Source organism: Ips typographus, linkage group LG1 (genome assembly GCF_016097725.1).
Source record: "Ips typographus isolate SLU linkage group LG1, UJ_Ityp_2.0, whole genome shotgun sequence".
NCBI classification, from domain to species: Eukaryota; Metazoa; Arthropoda; class Insecta; order Coleoptera; family Curculionidae; genus Ips; species Ips typographus.
The window spans coordinates 16071733-16093649 of NC_138422.1; the positions used below are offsets into that span (position 1 = coordinate 16071733).

The 21917-nt window shown below is 36.0% G+C and overlaps 2 protein-coding genes across 6 annotated transcripts in view; both read right to left on the reverse strand.

Annotated features, from left to right (window-relative positions):
• Positions 1 to 21917, reverse strand: part of LOC145730057 (uncharacterized) — a 129357-nt gene that overhangs the window by 60614 nt on the left and 46826 nt on the right. The window lies entirely within an intron of this gene.
• Positions 1 to 21917, reverse strand: part of shep (RNA binding motif single stranded interacting protein alan shepard) — a 54966-nt gene that overhangs the window by 15545 nt on the left and 17504 nt on the right. For 2 of the 5 annotated variants that reach the window (XM_081980671.1, XM_081980649.1), the window contains 5 exons: positions 7836 to 7983; positions 6601 to 6827; positions 4317 to 4597; positions 2952 to 3010; positions 620 to 759 (listed from right to left, as the gene is read on the reverse strand). In XM_081980671.1, the coding sequence (XP_081836797.1) occupies positions 620 to 759; positions 2952 to 3010; positions 4317 to 4597; positions 6601 to 6819 (699 nt within the window). In that variant the 5' untranslated portion in view covers positions 6820 to 6827; positions 7836 to 7983. Of the gene's footprint in view, positions 1 to 619; positions 760 to 2951; positions 3011 to 4316; positions 4598 to 6600; positions 6828 to 7835; positions 7984 to 17685; positions 17986 to 21917 lie in introns of those variants that run through there. The other 3 variants (XM_081980680.1, XM_081980665.1, XM_081980657.1) reach the window with 3 other exon arrangements.

Here is a 21917-nt window from a genome sequence, read left to right on the forward strand (position 1 = left end):
AATTAAGAAAAAACATTGAGGACTGGACATAATAAGTATTCTACCTGATTACTGATGTTTACTAATCTGCTAACACTGGTCTTATTAGAAATTTCTGTTAACTAAGTTTAGCATGAACGATCACTAAACCCCCTTTTAGTAAAAAATTTAGCTTGAAATAAATACGTTTCGAAGGAACAGCCTTGCTGGTTTCGCACGCATTGCCATAGACGTCGTAGATCGTTTTTCTACGAAAAAGAAAATCTTTAAGGCTTTTAAGTGTTATAACATTATACTAGAACTGGAAATTTAATGACAAATTACTATTGAAAGTCACTTTAATAAATTTGGAAAACCATCTAAAGATATCATGCACCTATGCATAGCACATCACAGTCTAGACTACGAGTCGGTATTGAGAACACAATATACAAAACTAAAGCCGATTCTAGTGCGTAGGTATTGTCGGCAAAGCGCCCAAGCCACCCATTAGAATCGAACTTTTCCGTTTATTATCGAAATTTGTTATTTCAAACGTTGTCACAGTTACTATTCCAAAGCTTACGGGCAACGTTAACACTGACTGAACGACACGCAGTAACCGTGTCAAAGTTTCGGAGTAAAGCTAGGTATTACTTGCATGCAAACGTACAGTGGCTTGTCTACGATGATGATACCAAATACCCACTTTCGCCATTTGTGCCTGTATGTTACGGGCAGTCAGCGCTCTAACCGCTCCTTCGGCCGCCACTGGATTGTCGAAATCAACGAATCCATATCCTGAAAAACGAATTCGATAAAAACATACACTCCCATATAGTGTAGATTAGTTTGATTCGTGAACATCATCAGACTACAGAAAGTTTTCAGAAGTTGTAAGGTTAATAGTAAAAGTTTAAAAGTGTTGTTCATACCAAATACATAATCGGGTCACATAATGGTTTCTGTCGTAAAAAAAATACTGTAAGCATCTCTACCAGCTTTACTGATATAAGACAAATCAGAGGCTTTGCTTTGAGTAAAGCTGTTCTTAATACATTCCTTCTAATAAAATCTACCACATTGTTGAGTGACATCATATTACTATACAAATATGAAAAATTCAAAGTAATCAACGGTAAGAAGAGCTATGCTCTCTTTTGAAATTTTATTTCCTACAAAACGTTTAACCTCTTCAAATTTCTTTTTTGTTCAAACGGACGTGAAGTACTCACTTCACGTACAGTTTAGCGGCCGTAAAATGCACTTTTACGGCCCTACGTCCGAAAAAAAAATACAGGGAAAAAGTAAATTAACAATCACTATGTCACCGTCTACGCTTATTATTGCTTGCTGGTTACGATTTCTCTATGTGACCACTGTGTGCACCAATTACAGCAGTACACCCATCCATATCAGTACAGCAATCTTCGTCTCCCAATTTCATTTTTGCGTAAATGAAAAAATGGAAAATATTTCTGACAAGAGTCAGTCTATTATTTAACGTCACATCAACAATGCATAACCAGCAAACTTAACGATAAACGTCACCGTGATTGCTAGACCCTTCTCATTTTATTTATCAAAAATTAAGAATTTCTAAATAAATATCGTTTGAACAAAAAATTTTGTGTACACCTCGGCCGTGAAATAATTTTTTCGTCCTCAAGATTGTTGTCCTCGGCCGTAAGACGGCCTCGGACGCCAAACTTTCTTTCGGCCGAAAAAATACCATTTCACGGCCTAGTATACAAATAACTATTGATTTACATTTACCTGACAATTACAATGTTTCAAACAGTTTTTATTATTCAAATTTTCTTCTATTCTTAACTTAACCTAAGATGTTGAAAACTTTATGCATAATCCTTTCAAAACAATATTTATTTTGTAAAAAAAGCGAGTTAATAATTTGTTGACAGCAAAAATTGCAACATTTTTGATATACCAAATTTAAGTCTCACACAGTTGATCTTTAAATATTAAGTGTTTTTTTGTTCTGAAACCACGTGGCAAACATAAATCTTATTAAATACCAGTTTTATGTTTTGTAAATAGAATCCAACAAGATAAGATCGATTACGGACAATACAATTTGTACCACGCGAGTAAGTCGAGATATTCTAATCAGACGTAAAGCTAGTGGATGGTGATTTTGTTATTAATCCCTTGGTACAGTCAAATGCCCCCAAAACGTCATTGAAAAAATTCGATATCGTAAAGGGGCGTTGACAATAAAATAATAAATAACATACAAACCCACTTTAGTATTTACGTGGCTGAAAGTGGATTTATTGATTTAATTTATATATTTATTATTATATTGTTCCTATCTTAGGCAATCATTAATTGATGGATCAAAAAGCTAAAGCAAAATGCTTGAAAGACTGTATTTTTGCAATACACACTGATCAAACTACTTGTTTTATTTCTCTTTCCGTGTATTGGACACTAATAGCATCTCGTGTACAATTACCAACTAAACAGATGACAGAACTAATAGGTCAATTGGAAAATCTTTCTCAAAAAATTTAAATTGCTTTTCACCGATTTCATCTCACCAGCAGGTATTTAAAGTCGTAAACCAATAATCAAAGTTTGCAAAACGAGGAAACTGTTATTACACAAATTATAGACATTACTGTTACGTTGTGATTACGATTACTGATTGAGTGTACGTGAAAATTGTCTTCCGTCTTCTTTACACACGTTATCAACTATCTCAACAGGTTTAGTTAATGCACAATCTCTTTTGAGATATCTGTATGTGGATTTTCTATTATATGCTAAACTCCCTGCTGTCAATCAACATGATTTTGCTCTAAAATGTCTACGTAACTGAACCGGCATTCCCGTCATTAAAAAACAGTTCGAAACAATTAACCACGGACGGGTATTAAAAGTGAGGAAAAAGACAATAGTGGGATGGGTGCGGGATTCCCGTTAATTATTGTCAATAAAAGTAACAAATCACCTTCATTAATCAGACTTACCTTTACATTTATTTGTATTCTTATCTAAGATAGCTTTGGTAGAAATAATAGTACCATACCTGAAAATGAAAGTTACGGGTAATTATTCATGATAATGTATACAAAGTGGCTTTGCATCCATAAGAGGCAAATTCTTTAATTGTAAAAAATCTTGGTAAAAACACACATTTTTGTAAAAATAGATAATTGTCCAGGTCATAACAGTTAATTTCTTTGAAAAACACCAAAGTTTCAAGACAAGCTTGGTTTAGGTGATTGCGGAAATAAACATACTACAGGGTGTTCAAACTGATAAGCTGTAGTCTCACAAACTTTGGAGTTTTTCAAAGTGTTACAAGGCGTTATCTTAGAAGCAGTTCGAAATATCTTCTTTTCCAGCTTTAAAAAGTATTAATCAAAACATAATGATTATTTATTAGGTTTTATGTAAAGTCTGCGAAAGATAAGGTTTCAGTGACGTCACACGTATAAAAAACTCTAAAACATTTTTTTTTTCGTTTGCATTAGTTATACAACGGCGAATACAATTCCTTTTATCTTAGGCAGCTATTATAATCAAAGATGTTAAAGTGTTCTAGAAGACATTTTGCTCTAAAAGTGCAAAGCAACTATGATCGCATTTGAGACGACGCTCCGACCTCACAAAGCAGAGCGAATGTGAAGCCACGATGACGTAATTTGACGGTAGGTTAAATTACATTATCGTTATGTCACATTCGCTCTGCTCCTCCATGAACCTTCAAAACCAACGAAGCCTATGTCATCAACCAATTTGTCTTCTGTTTCAGAAATAATGAATGAAATCAAAAAAAATAATAACAAATCATAAAAGTTCTTGAAATAAAAAGACAAAAATTGTTTTGTAAACACAACAGATTATTTCAACAAGTAAGTGTTTAGTTTCTATGTAAATAGAAGATTTAGTCCTGATTAAAAATAACTCGATTAATTTCTCGGAAACAAAAGCAAATTAACTCTATAGAACACTTGGTATATCCTTGCCTGATTAACAAATTACGTTTGAAAAGTAATCAGGCACTCTAATGGGCGTTTTATCTGTGGTTTTACCAAAAATAGAACTATGAGTTTTTACTAATATACCTCTTATTAGTAAACTAGTTATTACTAATACAGAGTGATTCAGGTTGATGGTTAGAAGTATCTAGAAAACGACTCACTATTTTTCGTTGAAATTTAGAGTGTAACCTAGGTTGGGACCAAACTCTCTATCTAAAATATTTGAAAAATATTGAGTTGTTCTCTAGATACTTCTAATATACCATCACCGTGAATCACCCTGTATACCTATAACCTTTTACAACGACTTTTTTGTGACAAAAACAGCAAAAAAAAACAAAAACTTACTGTTGGCACATGTTGACCAAATCCTTGTCGGTCGTAGCTGGGTTAAGACCCCGTATATACAGATTGGTCTTGCTGAGTTGCTCAGAGCCGTGACTCTGGGCGGACCCATTAGACGACACCGAGTTGTTGACCGCGTTGGGCGGTTGTTGCTGCATGCCGCCGGTTTGGTTGCCGCCCGATGCGCCGTTGCCACCGCCTCCCGATTGGCTGCCGCCCGTGTGGCTACTGGAACTACTCGCGTTCGACGGCGAGGTAGCTGACGGAACCCTTTGATTTCCGTACTAAAAAAGATTTCTCATTAAAACACTATCGGTGACATGATTTGCTGTTTTTTATTTTAAATTAAATGTCACTGCACCTAACCGAGTGTTAGAGCAAAATGCGCACAAATCAAACAAAGGTTTGAATGACCAAAAACACAAAGAACTTTAAAAATTTGGTACAAAAGATAAGATAAAACAAATCGATTATTGAAACAATGCGATCAAAACAGTAACTGTGAAAACTTGCAACCTTGTAACTAAAAACTGCAGTTAAATGTAAAGTGCTCAGATTACATACATATTTACCCTTTGTAAACAATATAATTACACTATATTGAGCAGTTGGAAAACTACTATGTGGCACAAGCAATACATACCGTAAGGTAGTAACTTCTGGATTAAACTGAACAGAACCAACCTGTCTGGAAATGGTATGGAGATAACATTACTCCAGGTACTTTTTCGACTATGAAATTACACGCAGAAAAATGCCTCTAATCGGCCGTGCTGATAAGAGTTTTCCAAAAAAACGTCGATAAGTTTCGTTTACATAGCACCACTACCGTCAATTTGCCTTTTCTAGAAAGTACTGATCACAATAATTTCTGGAAATTATACTTATTTTTAATCACAATTATTAAATGTCGAAAAAGGTCATTGATTTAGGCTCAACATTTGATCTAATCTAGATTTATTGAGTAGCATTAAGTTGCAAAATAATGCAATTTGTAGTGTGTGGTTTTGGAATGAGTACGTCAAAATTGATGGATTAAAATGTTGTCATAATAAATTAAACGATGTCATAATAATTACTAAGCGAGCAATTACCGTAAATAAGCGTAACTGACCCTTAGCCAGGAAGGAGAACGAGCCGAGAATATCAATAAGACAGGCCAAAAATGGCCGATTATGATTTTATTTCCGGGCTGGTTGAAATTTCCTCAGCAGAGACATCCGCTTCGAAAATTTGAATAATTAAAGGGGCATTAGACGCACCGAAATCAAAAGTTCGTTGAACTGAAGAACAATCTCAGCCTTCTACTTTATGAATATCAAAAAGGTATTTTTTGTTATTTTTTAAACAAGTTAAAGATTATAACAGTTAACTTGTATCACAATTTGTTGTGATTCTTTGAAAATATGAAATAGTACACAAGCAACACATTTTTGCAACATTCCAGCAAATAGGTCTCAAATATAACTTTCAATACCCCCAAGTTTACAAATAGGTGTCGCTTAATAAAAAAAGTTACACTTGAGATTATACGATTAGCATAAAAACAACATACATTTACCTGGAAACTGACGTGATAAAGAACTTTTCAAAAACTTTTCAAGATAGGATAAAAGTATTAGTCAGCGAAACAACCTAAGAAAATCTCAAAACAGCGATTTTAAGTTAGGAAAACGGTGCCTGCGAGACTGGAAACTTGGGAAATAAGAGGGAAAATATTTGACCTCAAACACTGATTTAGCAAACTTTTTGAAGAGAGCATGCTCCTTAAGATTTAAATAGCAAATATGTAAATTTATGTTTGATGACTATTTTCAAATTGAAGGTAAAAGTTGAACTTATGAACGTACAACTTATCATACGTGTGGCATTAAAATAGGTAAAAACTTATTGGGGAAGCCCTACACTCCTACTACAAAAAGAAGAGTTGTAAGTATGGTAAACTCTATCAACAGAAGCTCTCAATTGAATAGCAGAACAAAAACAAAATTATTAACTTGTACCCGCTGATCTAATAAAAAAGACATTTTCCGACTGTTTTTAGAAAACTGTTTTTGAGTGAATACTGATCAGCATCACCTTAAAACAAAATACACTTCCCACTGCTAAAGTGCATACTTGCAATCAAATTAACCGGTTTAAATATAAATATAAACGTAAATTCTAAAAAAATACGGATCTGCGTCAGTACCACAGCCTAACAGGCAATCAAACACACAATTGTCGCACGGCTTCCGAAAAAAAAAAAACCAAGATCCAAAGTCCAAATGCCCAATATGGTACTAACCGAATTAGCGTTATTGTAGTTGGAAGCGGCGCTACTGTAGGACACGTGCTGCTGCTGGTTCTGCGGTAGCTGGGCGCTGGGTGGTTGCTGAGTCTGCGCCGTGGCTGGATACCTTTGGTAGGACTGGTAGGTGGCGCCGACTGCTGCGGGATGTTGGTGTCCGGAACCCACGTTGTTCCACTGGCCGCGGTAGCCCGGCGTCTGGTGCTGGGTGGCCATGGGTGCACCTAAAACATATTTTATTATTATCTCGGTATGTCAGCCTAAAAAGTGAATAGAGAAGTACATCAACTTTTAGTTCGGTTTATCTAAACTAGGTATGAAGTAGATCACTAGATATGTATTCAGAGAAGAGGGAATACAGGGATATATTCCCTCTGGTCTCCAACTTATACTCGTAAGATATATTTATCGAAGGTTTAGAAAATACCGACCACGAAATGCTGCTGAAAGGGAACGTCAATTACAGGCCGGTACGCAGACGACACAGTAGTATTTGTCGACAGCCTAAGTGACTGAAAATTAACACAAGAAAAAAAAACAAGTTCATGATAATAAGTAAGCAGGAACTGTTTCCAGAGAGTCCAGTAAAAAAGTGTCAAAATTCACTTATTTGGGAACGAATATTAATGAGCAATGGGACCACTCTCAAGAGATTAAGTGCAGAATAGAAAAAGCAAGACAAACATTTATCAAATTGTCAAAACTTTTTAAAAGGCAGAATTGGCACCTAAACATCAATCATCGATGTTACGTTTGCAAAAAACCCAAAAAACTTGAAACATTTGACATATGGGTATCCAGGAGAATTCTGAGGATCTCATGGATGGACAAGGTGTCTAATGAGTGAGTAGTGGGAGAATGAATAATATACCAGCTTTTTCAGGAAATTCTCCAGGGGAAGGTCTATGGCAAGAGAGGATCTCGAAGATGCAGGATATCATGGCTGAAAAACTTAAGAACATAGTTTTCCAAAACTTCTTTCACTGAATTATTCAGAACAGCCGTAAACAAGGTCATCATAGCCAGGATGATCGCCAATATTCGGAACTAACAGACACATGAAGAAGATGATATGTATATATGTTACACGGGAGTAGAATGCGCTTCGCTCAGTTATCAATTGTTCCTCTTCAGCTTTCTTCTATCCGTTTTTGAACATAGACCGGTTTTGTGCTATCCGACACCAGCTTCTACTCCTATTGGGAGAAGAAAAAATTAAAACTGGTACTAACCTAAGGCGCACCCCTTGATCGGTGCTCCACCGGCGCCTGCGAACTGGTGCTGCGGCCCGCCGGGTGACTGCTGGCCGAGCTGGTGATGCGTGTTTTGTTGGTGATAGTGCCGACTAACTCCGCTCACGGCACCGCTAGAATTGTGTGTCTGAAACGGAAGGAAAAAACAGTTAAAAACCGTTCCACGTAGCAAAAGATACATTGCAAGGGAGGGTCAAACAACCAGCGTCAGCCAATTTAAAGGTCATTCAACATCGAATTCCCGACTTTTTTTAAGTGCGCCAATCGAGTGCAACGAGTTAATGCCCTTTGCTCCCGGATGTCACGGTGAGCGTGAAAGTGGCATTCACTTAAATCAAACGACCAAGTGTGTCATAGACGGCGAGATGTGCGTTTTTGGTATGCGGTTTTACGGTGAGTGCCTTGCAATTCGCATTTGGCCTTCACTAAAACGGAATTTTCTGAAGGTCACATCAAGGCGATTTGTGGGTTAAGTTTCTAATGGCCGCAACGTAAAGCGGATGGCCGATTTATAGCCCTTGGATATTTTACTTCTGTTCTGCTGCGAAAAAATGAAGGTTAATTGGGACATCTCGGTCAGGACAATGTGCCCGATAATTAAAAAACCGGAATAGATTGTATCTTTCGCAAATTGCACCGCCTGGCATATGGTCTCAGGCTTATTATCTACCACTAGGTGGCATATTACCACTTTACCTCAAAATCATAGGAAACCGACTGGAGTAATATCAGATGACTGTTTTCTTGGTTCTGTTGGCCTTAAACATTTTGAATTGAACTCAAATGCAACATTCTCACTAACTCTATTAATGACAAATCATTTGTTTTACATATACAACTGTATTTCTTGTATTTACAACTTTGGAAATCTTCAGTTTCACTTCCGCTAAAACTTAAACTGGCAAAAAAAGAGTTATTTCAGTATTACAAAAATGACCATTAATGAAATTTTGTATGTCATGTATAAAAAGTGAAAAAATTTGATAAATAGTGACGTGACTTTGTTAAAACTGAACTAAAATTTGTTTGTACAATAACTATATAACTATTGACCCTACTAAAATTTTGAGTTTTTAAGATCACGTGACCTTGGTGAAATTGATTTCTTTAGGTCTCTGAGATTTACAATTACATTTTGACGATCACGTGACGATTTAACACTCTAGACATTCAAAGTTGGAATTATCAATTAGAGAACAATTCCCATCAAGTTTGAATTATAATTTATTTTTAGTATCACGTGACTGTTTCAAAACTTTGAATTTTTAAGATCATGTGACTCTGGTCAAATTGAATTTTTTTGTCTCCCTGAAATTTTGAAGATCATGTGAGCATATTACAATTTTTTGTTTCATATTAAGACGGCAAACCTGAAAGGGTTACATTTTCAATTGCAAGACAGTTTCATTTTTATTATCATGTGACAAAATTAGAAAATATCAAATATTGTGGCTGAAACGATTTGGAGTCCAAATCCAAATATCAACATCACAAGCAACGTCATCAAAACAAAATATTCATCCAGATAAAAAAGAAGAGTGCATTCTCTCTTCTTTTTCCTAATGTTGATAAGACGTTACCACAGATTTTCACTGAAATTTTTGTTGTAGTAGTTGTGTTATAGTTTTAGGTAGTTTTGTTAGAACTTTTCTCTTGAACTCGAACTATGCTCTCTTATTTTTTTAATAGCTCTTCTTTTCTCTTATTTCTTCGTCCAGTTGGGTTGGTTTATGAATTATCAGTTTTGTGTCATTATTAGAATTGTTAATTTTCATTAGATTTGACTTAAGACTAGTTTGATAGAATTGAACCGAACCAAAAAATGATGATCCTGAATTTCCTGAAAGTAATAGAAGACGTACAAAAGTTCGTACAAAATTGACTTTCAGCTTGAATGAATAAACAACAAAACCTTGATTTACCAAAAAAACGGATCAATGAACCCAAACAACATTCTTTGCAGTGTCTCAACTATTCCGCGCTGGTACCGTTAGAAAGTCCAAAAAAACCCAGCAAACGCGTACACGCCGTCCAAACAACAAAATAACGCGACCAAACGGACAATGCAACGGCGACGACGGGCGTCGGGTAGCGGCAGTAAAAGTGGAGCAAGATCAGATCCGAATCCGGAGGACCTGGTGCGAAAGAGGAACAAGTGACTGTCGCTAATTTAAATACGATTCGCATCGTCAAGCAGACGAGCAGTGACCTTGGAAGGTCGACGGCCGTTAAGTAGGCGCTGCCCGGCCTGCTTAGATCGTTTGCCCGCTACGTGCGACCGACGCAAGACGTCAGCGGACGGGTAGCTCGATTGCGACGTTGCCAAGTCTACCGTCGAATATTTCAGAATCGCGTTCCCGATCCCGGATTTTAATTTTTAAAGCCCTGTCAGGGCCACCGACCACGTTGCCAACTCAACCACAAAAGGACAACACAGTAGACTAGTGAGAGAAGTGAAGCGCCGTAGGCGGCGGCTATGTGAACTGTTCTTAATCACTTACATTCTCCTACAATAGGATGAATGAATGACTTGATTGAACCAGAATCAGACAGAAAAGTTGAACCATATCCGTTTCTTTCTCTCTGCGATTTCCTATACATAACGATCATATGAGCTATTCTGCTCGAATTATATACAGAATATAGACATGTTGTTTATCATTGGGGAATGAAATTTACTAGAAGGCTTTTGTAATTATTGTAATGTTGAATGTAGATGTAACAAAACAAAAGTGAGATGAGGCTCAAGAACAGCGGCGCAAAACTGAAATAGAAATTCGCGGGACATACAATAAGACAAAAAGACGACCGATGGAATAAAATTATTCTAGAGTGGAGAACGGAGGGTAACAAACGTAAAAAGGGAAGACCACAAATATGATGGTCAGATGACTTGAAAAAGTACTCTGGAGTAAAATGGACACAAATCGCCAACGATAAAGAGGCATGGAGGAAAGAAGAAGAGGCCCATATCCAAAGATGGATGTTTAGGGCTGTTTAGATAGCGATAGAGATGTTGATGTGGTAATATTTAAAGGTTATTAGATATTCAGGATGTTCAGAAACATGACCTCCAAGACAACCAAAGCACCCAATAATGATACAGAGATGCAGGTCGTTTTAAACAAAAACCAACTGTTTTCCCCTAGAGTTATCAGTCCGCCAGCAAACGATTGACAGTTGCCTGGAAGTCCTAGAAAACTAGAATCTTCCATAGTAGGAATACAAAGACAATTATTTACAAATTGAACAAATGGTTAATGAACGCTGACAGGAAGCATCAAAGATATGTGAAGTCACTGACTTGAATCAAGGCATTAATTCACAACTAAAAACAACGTAACCCAACTAACGAAAGCGAATAACCATATCTTCCGCTTTTAATTGAATTGTTAATTTATATCACTTTAATAATCGGATCTTTGCCGGTACTATGTTAACTGATGTTAATCCACAGAAACATGCTAACCGAAGCGAGCCTAACTAATCAGATGAGCCTATGCTATGTTATTAAATGGAAATGATTGACATTACAGTAGTACTTACTACTTTGCATTTCTTTTTGTGCTGATCAGGTGCAGCACAACGAGTTTCGATCAAAAGCACGATCGAGTAGCTCTCGCATAGGTAGTGGAAACGTTATTTGCTTTTAATAGTATCAATTCCAGAAACTGCATGAAAAAGTAAACATTTCTGACTCGTTAACTTTTTTCGAAGAAAAGTGGACTTTCATCGTTATTCCCCTTTAGTCTTCAGCTATTATTGCTATTTCACCATCTTTTCTTTAGTTGTTCTATTATAGGTTATCTTAGAGGCTTCATCTCCTGCTCAGATTTCGTTAACCAAGCTAAACCGATCACCTGTTAACTCGACTTTACGAGAAGAAACATCAACTATAAGCGCAAACAAACTTGAAAAGTTTATAAATACGACGCGATTACATAATACCAACTATTTAGCAAAAGGCTAAAGGTCTCGTAGATTAACAGTGCTATATAAAGCCGGCGAATTGCAAAAACAACCGAACGGATTCTACAACAAAATCAATGTAGAAAACAGTCTTGATGGTGACTAACAAACATAATATTTTCAATATTACAAAAGTTGTGTATTCCATTAATATTCTCAGAACAGAAACATGTAATAGATAATATATTTTGTGCTGTTTCGTAGAATTTAGTTCCGCCTTTACAATAAGAATATGTCCACAAAAACGTCGTAAATCTGCATAAAGATCAGGTGCTGATGACCCACTTGTCATTTTTTCTAAAAACTTCTCAAAGATTTTTGGCGAGTTCTACCGGATCCTTTGTGCCAATTCTTGAAAATAATAAAATTCAAATCTGTTCACGGGGTACCAACTGGTTATGTAGTCACAACCTTGACCTAAGACAAGCAGCAGCTCAAATTGCACTCTGCCAACCCGAGCTTGTGAGTATAATATGAATGTCCCAACAGGATTACTTCCTTATTAAACGTATTCTCGGCGTGTTGATGATGGATAGCGCGTTCGTGGCCACTGATTAACGTCTAATGTTGATGATCAAGACCCGCTAAAAAATCCGTTACCTTAATATGGCCGACTAATTAGCTCGCACACAAAATGACTCTCTTCCACTTGTTCTTCAGCAACACAGCAAAATGCAGATCCGCGACGAGCCGACAAATTGCTCAAATCAAATCCGCGGTGCTGGAATCTTTCCAATCAGTGCCGAAAGGTGCACCTATGCTTTTCCTCTTCAAGAATCTGGGACATCCGAGGTCGTTTTACTTCAGTTCAGTCGCGGAGATAGTAACCGGGCATTGGCGTACTTCGTCCGCCTACAGGTAAATAGTAAAACCGAATTTCGCACGCTTCGGACACAACGGTCACTAAATTGGTTTGTCGTCGTTGCACGACGATAGTTTTGTGTGGGGGTGGTCGGTTTGACCCACAGCAGATGTTTGTGTTATTTCAGCTGGTCGCTGGGGTGTCCAATGGCACCGATTTGATTGCCGAAAAACCATTAGTGGGTTAACATCCATACAAAATGAGTGATGAGATTAGATTCATTGACTTGCTAGACTAAGTGGTCTGTGTAATATCTATTACTAATGACAGTTGGAGGATTAGACGTCGGGAAACAAATCTTGTCAAACAGGGATGGGTTATACCGGGTGTATCACGTAATGTCACCACTTAGTCAAAGTAGGACAACATAGTTGTGCCATGAGAAAAGCATGTTGCATCCGCACAACGGTTTCCTAATGACTTTCTTTTACGTGTAAAACAGTGATAGACCATAACAACACCCTTGGTCGACTAAACTACTCAACCAATATGATACAACAAGGATTCTTATTTGCTTGAGTCACATGACAAATATAGTTGATGAAAGCCTATTAAAAACTACTGAGGATCTTAGAATACACCTAGTAAAACCAGCTGAACTGATTCGGAATAGCAAAAATTACCAGTTTGTGACTTGAGGGCAATGGTGACCATTTTGCAATTTTTATAGATTAAATTAATAAAAGTTTTAAAAATGTTATCTCCCAGTGGTTTCCAGAAATGGTAAAGGATCCAATTTTGGTTAAATGGGAAGTACGTTACGCTTTAGCACCATATTTTGAATTTCCCTGTAGATACTGATATTGTTGATTTCAATATAGCATAATATGATTGGGTATTTAACCAAAATTGCAAGTCAAATTGTTTCTCATCTCAGTTTTCTTTCTCATCTGTCATCTCAGCAACGGTAAGAGATACGAGATTGGTTAAAACTTTTTCCTAACAGCACAGCAGTTTAACGTCAAAGCAACCTGAGACCCTTTACATTCCTGAAAAGACACAATCGTAACTTCTTTTAAGGTTTAAGTTTATCAGTCCTATTTTGGAAAAATCACCCTAACTACCTAAATGACAGCAATTTCCAAAAGTTTTAGTAAATACACCAAGACGGAAAAACTAGTCAAACTACACAGTTAAAAGGACGGAAAAACAACATTACCAAAGAGTTTGAGTTATGTGTCTTCTTTGACTCTCTAGCTCTTGTTATTTGACGGTTTAGCGGTGTTCGAGTCAAATTCCACCACGTGACTGCTTTCTGCCAAATTGTTAATCATGTAATGTAACTGCTCCTTGCACTACACTTTCAACACTATAACTGTAACTAATAAAACTAAATAACCTCAAAAGAGACAAAAACGGTATATTACCTCCACGCTTGGTTTACCGACTATTACAACAAAAAACATTAACTGAATTTTTTTGCTTAAAAAAAACATTGGTGACCTTTTCATCAGGAATTTCCATACTCAACACCTGCGTATGATTCAAAGCTAGGCGCATTCCTGGGGCCGCGCTATGACGTCACCCGAATGCCAGCGGTGACAATTTTCTTTCCAATAAGCGCGGATAATTTCGTCCGAGGCAAAGCCTTATTCGAAATGGAGGAAGTTGCGCCATGACCGCGCTTTGTTCCATGGGTTTAAGATAGCATACGGGTGTTTTTAATTATTTATTCTCGGTAGTGTAGTGAGTCAGATTTTAATTGCATTTGTGTGACCCTCTACGCGGGTTATTTACATTATAAAAAAGGTTTTAATTTTTCTATAACAACTTAATTCTACTACAAAGGTTGAAAAAAAAGTGATTTGGGGGATGAATAAGTGATACGGGTCAAAATAATTTGGTGGCGGTCTATGAGAGTCTAGGCTAGATGAAAATTAGGTAGTCTGAGAGCGTAAAATCGGGCGGTCCTGCAGGCCCCTATCGATGTAGCTAAAAAAAAAACGAGAACCGTTTTACTTCAAAACTGTCTGTACATTCTCTCTAGCAAAAAGTAATTATCCGGAGGCTAGATGGATAAAATTCGTGGCCTTTTAATAACAGACAAGCACATTTCGATAGAGGAGGATCAGCGTTTTACATTTGGCGGTACCAACCTTTACAAAAGTTCAACGAACGCGTCGAAATGTAAACGTCATGGTACGGTTCGTCTTTGGCCCAGAGATTCTAAATTTCCGTGCCATTTGAACGGTCGACGTCTGGCACGCCCCAAGGCTATTTTGTCAACATTTATTTTTGGGGACGATCACATCTTTGATTCTCTCTATAGAGCGAGCATTCGCCATCGGCGACTTTAACCTTTCTTTCTTCGCCTCGTTTATCATCCGATTAATCCCCGCAAAACACGTTAACCAGGTACCTTTGCCTTAATTAGCGCCCCCATAAGTGCCGTGTCGTAAGCTACCCGTTAACGGGGAATAAACAACTCTTCCGTTTCGACCTAAGCCGCTTTAACCTTGATTTATGGGCCTATTTATCTTCGTACTACCTCAGTACGGTAGGTAAACCCCGAAAAGTTCATAAACAATTCAAGCAAAACACGACTCATTAAGGTATTCCAAGAAAATCTGGAATAAATGGGGATTAAAATACCAATTTAGCTTGGATAAACCAAAGATCTGGACAATGATGCAGTAGACATTTCTAGGAAAAAATGCAGCTAAAAGCAAATATCCAATCTACTGGTAAGTACGTAAATAAAACCTGAACTGCAAAAATACTGATTGCAAGATTTACGTCAGTGTAGGTAAACACTACAATCAGATAAAGCTCCAAAATTAAAGTTGAATGGACATTAGGCATGGAAAAGTTCCTAATTACTAAGGTTCGAACAAATAACGCTTAATCATCACCACAAAGCTCATATTGACGGTATATGAAACGTGTTATTCGGACCTAAAAGGGCCAAGAATAGTCTGAAATACAAAGAAAAAGGTTTGTTGAAAACCCTTTGATGTCCACTCTGTTTACGACCTAAACAATAATTGAGCAGAACACTAGGACTAAATTGGAAAAGTATTAGAATGCCGACCGAAAGTAAAATGTTTACGACCTTTTGACCGAACAATACGACTTGGCTTGAAGGGTTGGCAAACACACCAAGGAAATGTCAAAAACAGCTTGGTAATCTTCTCCGTTATAACTAGTTTTGGATGAGATATTTATCTGTTTTTCATCTTTTGCTTGTGCACAGTTTTGGTAAAAATCTGTCAATATTTATAAGAAAATCTATGTATTTTTTTTATAGTAAAAATTACCAAAAAGGCGTTTTCGAGATTTTATTGACGGTCCTATTGAAACTAACGGATACACATAGGTTTATGACATTATATACATGAAATATGTATAAAATTTGTCATAGAACCAAAAATAAAACAATATACCGGGCTTCAATAAGCGAGTTGGTTCTGTAACTAAATTATTATGGCCAATGCAGTTTTTCCATAATATATCAGAATGGTTTTGTTTTTGGTTTCGAGATATAAACATCATTCAACTTCTGAGGAAATCAACTACATGATTAAACTAGACTAATTAACAGACAGACAAACAAATCTTCAGATAAGATACAGAAAAATAATAACACAAAATGGTAACATTGACATTTAGATTGTGTATTTGTTTTTGATAGGAAAAAGGTGAGAGACCTGTGGAATTCCTAAATATGCGACATGACCTTCACAGGCTATTTCAGTCTGAAGAAACAAAATTAGGCAATATTTTCTAAATCATCTATGTTACCAAGTTGAATGGTCTTCTAAATCAGATAATGACAAACAAAATGTTTAATAGATTAAGTAAAATTCTTAAATTTCGTCTTTTATTAAAAAAAAATCTTAAAAAATTGAGCACACAAATTACCTGCAAAAATCTTTAGAAAACTTGAAAAAGTCATAAAGTAACCAGAATAAATATACAGAATCCATTACATTTGGTACTAGATAATCGAAATTATTTACATCAAACGTGCTAAACTAAACTACCAGCGTCATTCTGAACTTTTGCGGCCCCCACGATGACCTGACTTAGATCCATTTAACTGCATACCAAGGAGTTGTCATACAACTATGCAAGAAGTACATTTTAATTTCTGTTGACGTTAAACTTTTTTATTAGAAATTTCTATTATTTAATGTTAAAAGGTTCATAAATAACTCAGTGATCCAAGGCTCATTCAATCCTTTATCGAGAATTTGCTCTATTAAAACTTCAAATTCTGTTGATGATTGAAGAGGCTAAACACATGAGACTTACAAGTGAATCGTAATTACACACAAAGACTAATAAATATCTCGTTTGCTTCACCTTGAATGTTAGCCAAAACCTTGAGTATGGTTAATTTAAGATTTGAACCAACCCTCTCATTTTTCTTCTTTGTGAGACAAACGAGGATTTTCCTGATAATAATGACTAAATAATTAAAGTACATTTTTCATTGATATTCAGTGAATAATAAATGAAAAACCTACCAACACTTATCTACTGTGGTTTTTTTTACTCTCTAATCCCCGCACGAAAAATGGTGGTATGGATTTTCTTGTTTATTTACAGCTAGTAATAACTTTTCATATTATTTGATAAAAATGTAACACAAAGTGGAGAAATTTGCCGAGTAATATTTATACGGTTACAATCTAAATAGTTACATGTTGTAATCACTTTAATACTAAGTAGTGAGTTATTGACTGGAGTAGGTTATAAAAAAATAGCGTTATGATGTAATGGAGGCAGTAGATTTTAATCTACGAGCGTGAGTAAGGTTTTTACAATTTTTTCAAAAATACAATTTAAGTCCGTAAAACGAAAGGAAACTAGCTAACAATTGATGAGTCACTCTGGTGATTCTCTCTATAAATATTTAACATTTGTGAGATTTTTAGTTGCAAGACGGTGCCACGTAACCTGGTACTTATTGGTACCAACCCTGATAGAAAATCACTGACAGCAGCGGAATTTGATAAAAACAAATCGCCGTTTTATCAGAAAATAGTCACTCACCTAAAAATGGTTTGTATGGGGGATGGAACCGGTGCCTTTTTTATCCTGAAAGCGGCCGGGGGTGGAGAATTTTGACACCGGCGGTCGGTTCAAAACCCCGAACAAAGACCTCAATTCGATCGGAAAAACAACAGAGCGCGAGTCTGACACACAAAAAACACATGCATAGATCACATGATCGTCGCCCCAAAGGTTGTACACAGGAAATTCCGAGACTACCGACTGAGGACGGAAACGAACGAATTCAGCCTCAGACCGACTTTCTCACTACTCAAACGGTGTCCAACTTCGGACTGGTGCCACTGGTAGGTTTGTCCTACGCGCAGCAATTGCGGAAGGCCCAATGAGGTGCGCGGCAACGTTGCCACGTTTAGCCTTCAACAATTTGCGATTCAGGGGCCCCGAATACAAAAAAAATAATGTAAGCGACCTCCGTGGTCGTTCAACTTTTTTATCCAAATGTCTAGTAGATTACGGATACTTTCGGGTTGTAGCGAGTAAACGAACCAAAATCAACGATACACGAAAGATTAGACAAAAACATCAACAGTGTCATTTGTCGCAATTGGTCATTTAATTAATCAGCTTACTAATTTCTTGCTAAAAATAAAAACACAGCACATAATAAGATAATTTGGCTGGATTTGAACCATTGACCGACCTGGGGCTAATGATGATTCATTATGCAGAGTTCAAATCCGGACAAATTTTCAACTAACAGATGATTGGTTATTATTATTTTTATTTTTTAATTTTTATTAATTCTTTGTCCAATTTTAGGCCCAACATTACGTAACGTGTTTTTTGTACGTATTGTACTGAACCAACAAATATCCATGTTTTCCTGAATCGGTAATTAAATAAGCACACTTAGGTGAAGATAAACTCTTGGCAAATTGACATGGATTTATCATCAAAATGCTATAAAACGTAAAAATCAATCTAATTTGAATAGTAAAGGAGAATCAAATCAAAATTAAAACATTCGGAAACGTCAATTCAACTGTTTTTAACTCGAAAACGTGAAAACTAGACTATTAAACCTGGTTTCTTAAAAATTTCGTAATTATTTTGTCACGTAACAGTCAACTCTGTTTAATTCGAAAATGACAACTTCACATTGTTAACTATTGACAATATTCTAAAAATTAAAATTGTTTTGAAGTTAAAAATACAAATTTATACAAAAAAACCGTGATTTGATGGGTAAACCGCAAAACAGAAAGGAATAAACAAATCGACACTGGTTTCTGTTTATTGTCTTTATCAGAAATGTGGCAAATCACTTTTTTTCTATTTATAACATTTGGGCTAAACTTTCTATGTTTTGCACTTTTACAAGTCAGTTACATACATTTTGTTGAATTATTACAAGAAAACTAAAATCTGTATAGTCCCCTAAAGTCCCTAAAGCCAAGCAGCTTATGATATTTTGAAGATGCACACTTCCTGTCGTACCGGAAACCGGAAGTAAGTCTCAATTTGTCTGTTGTAAATGAAACATCCAGTAGTAGTAGTATTACAAAGTATTACATTTTTCAATGCTACTCAAGATTCTTAATATACAGTGAGGACGCGCAGGTTGAAACAAATTCATTTAAAATTAAGGGTTTGGTTTTTTGGAAATACGCTCCTACACGTCGATATTTATTTTTGTCTGCGGTTTTTTTTATTGTAAATGCATGTATACAGGGCGGCCCAAAAACAAGTAACTAGCATCAACTTCATTTTTTCAAATAGAATTACCTATTTTTAATTTTATTTTTGAATTGTGCGTCAAATTCCAAGTAGGAAAAAAAATTAAATAAAAAAAAATAATTTAATTTTTTTCTTAATAAAAAAATAAAAACAAATATTTTTTTAATTAAAATTAACTTATTTTTGGTCCGCTAATTGTATGCATTTACCATAAAAAAACCGCATGTATACAGTGGGGTCCAAATTGGTGATGCATGTATTCGGATCTCGAAAACGGTAAGAGCTACAGAGTCGGTTAAATGGGGAAAGTTTTAGAGAATTTTATGTGAAACTTATTTCCGGTTTCCAAATTAAATTATCTTTCTCCGTTTTCCGGAAAATTGGGAAAACGTCAGAGGCTGCATTTTAAACACTCTTTAACAAAGCCAATGGGAGTTTTGAAACTAAGACATTATTAAGGCACTTTTTTACGTAGAACACGATGACGTAATTAGAAAAAATCTATTGTCCTTGGTTTCCGAGATATGGATGATAACTTTGTAAATTCTTATGGCCGCCTTCAAGATGGCTTGCAAAGTTATCATCCATATCTCGGAAACCAATGACAATAGATTTTTTCTAATTACGTCATCGTGTCTACGTAAAAAAGTGCCTTAATAATGTCTTAGTTTCAAAATTCTCTTTGGCTTTGTTAAAGAGTGTTTAAAATGCAGCTTCTGACGTTTTCCCAATTTTCCGGAAAACGGAGAAAGATAATTTAATTTGGAAACCGGAAATAAGTTTCACATAAAATTCTCTAAAACTTTCCCCATTTAACCGACTCTGTAGCTCTTACCGTTTTCGAGATCCCAATACATGCATCACCAATTGGAACTACACTGTATACAGTGAGGAAGCGTAGTTTGGAATAAATTTTTTTTAAATTAAGGGTTTTGTTTTTTGAAAATACGCTCGTACACATCGATTTTTATTTTTGTATACGGTTTTTTATGGTAAATCCATGTATACAATTAGCGGCCCAAAAATAAGTTAATTTTAATAAAAAAATATTTTTTTTTAATTTAATATTTTTTCCTACTTAGAATTTGATCCACAATTCAAAAAAAATATTAAAAATAGGTAATTCTATTTGAAAAAATTGATGGTAGTAACTTATTTTTGGACCGCCCTGTATACATGCATTTACCATAAAAAAACCGCAGACAAAAATTAATATCGACGTATAGGAGTTAAATAAATTTGTTCCAACCTGTGCGTCCCCACTGTATATCTTCAATGCTAATTATTAATTGTTTTTACTAGAAGTAGAAAAAGTAACCTAATCTTAAACCCGCTGAAAAAAAATTTCATTTTAGCCACTTAAAATTTACCAATCATAATTTTTTTGATACGTCAAATGTCAGATATAAGTCTAAAATGAGGTTATACAGATATAAGAACTTAATAAATAAAAATATATATATAATAAATTTAATAAATAATAAATAAATAAGAAGTTTTTAAGACAAAAAAAAATGTGAATCAGGCAACGCTGTTGTCAACTGTTTTGCGTCACTGTGACGCAAAACACCCAGTTTTATTGATACGTCAACCAGTATAATGTATTGTTATTAATATAGGATTATTTATTAATATGACGATTAGTTCGGTTTACCACAACTCTAAAAAGTCGTTTCAGCACTCTTGAATTTAAAAAGACATTAAGCTACGTGCTCTGTCATGGTAGAAACATAATGTTATGGTAAGTTCACGTGTGCAGCGTTTGCGTAAATTGCAGCACTGTTCGTAGTTGGTGATTGGTCAAAGAAAAAGCAGCAAGCTGAAAGCTGCTTTTTCACCTATCACAAACTACCCACTGACTACGAACAACATTAAGATGTGTCACTTTGACGTATAAGAAAGTGCACCTTATATTTGGTTTAGACTGTACCTAAAAACCCATTTTGTAGATAGTGACCGCAATTAGACGAGAGCAACACTGGTCAAGTACCAGTGGTACCGGCCGAGAGCAGAAAATCGTTCTTCCGAGCGCACGACCAAGAACCTAAGAATGTCCGGTATGCGATTACAGTAAGTGACACAGATGCCGGCCGAGGTTGTCGGCCATTATTAATATTGTTTATCGGTTTTCCATTTTGTTTCCATCGTCCGCCGCTCGCGGTACCACCGGCGTTTGTAGTAAGACCCATTGATGATGATGGTTGATCATAGAAACGAACGCCCTGTACAAATTAGGCTAGCAATTTCGCGTGGCTAACCAGTTTCTATATGTGGAACGGGCCTAATCCCGTTCGGTGGGTTGAATATACTCGCGGTGAAAAAAAAATGGACTCGGATGCTCGTGACGTCAATGATTGGTTCCGGTCTCGTAAAGCCGGGTCAGGCCGGCCATTTGAGTAGTCTTAAGGCGCAATAAATTTGATTTTTATCTTTTCAGCGTAAATCTTTTTGTTTTTAGAGTCACTAAACTTTGATGAAGATATCGCACCGTGAAAAAGTTTTTGCTGAATAGATTCATGAAAGCCACAAGCTTA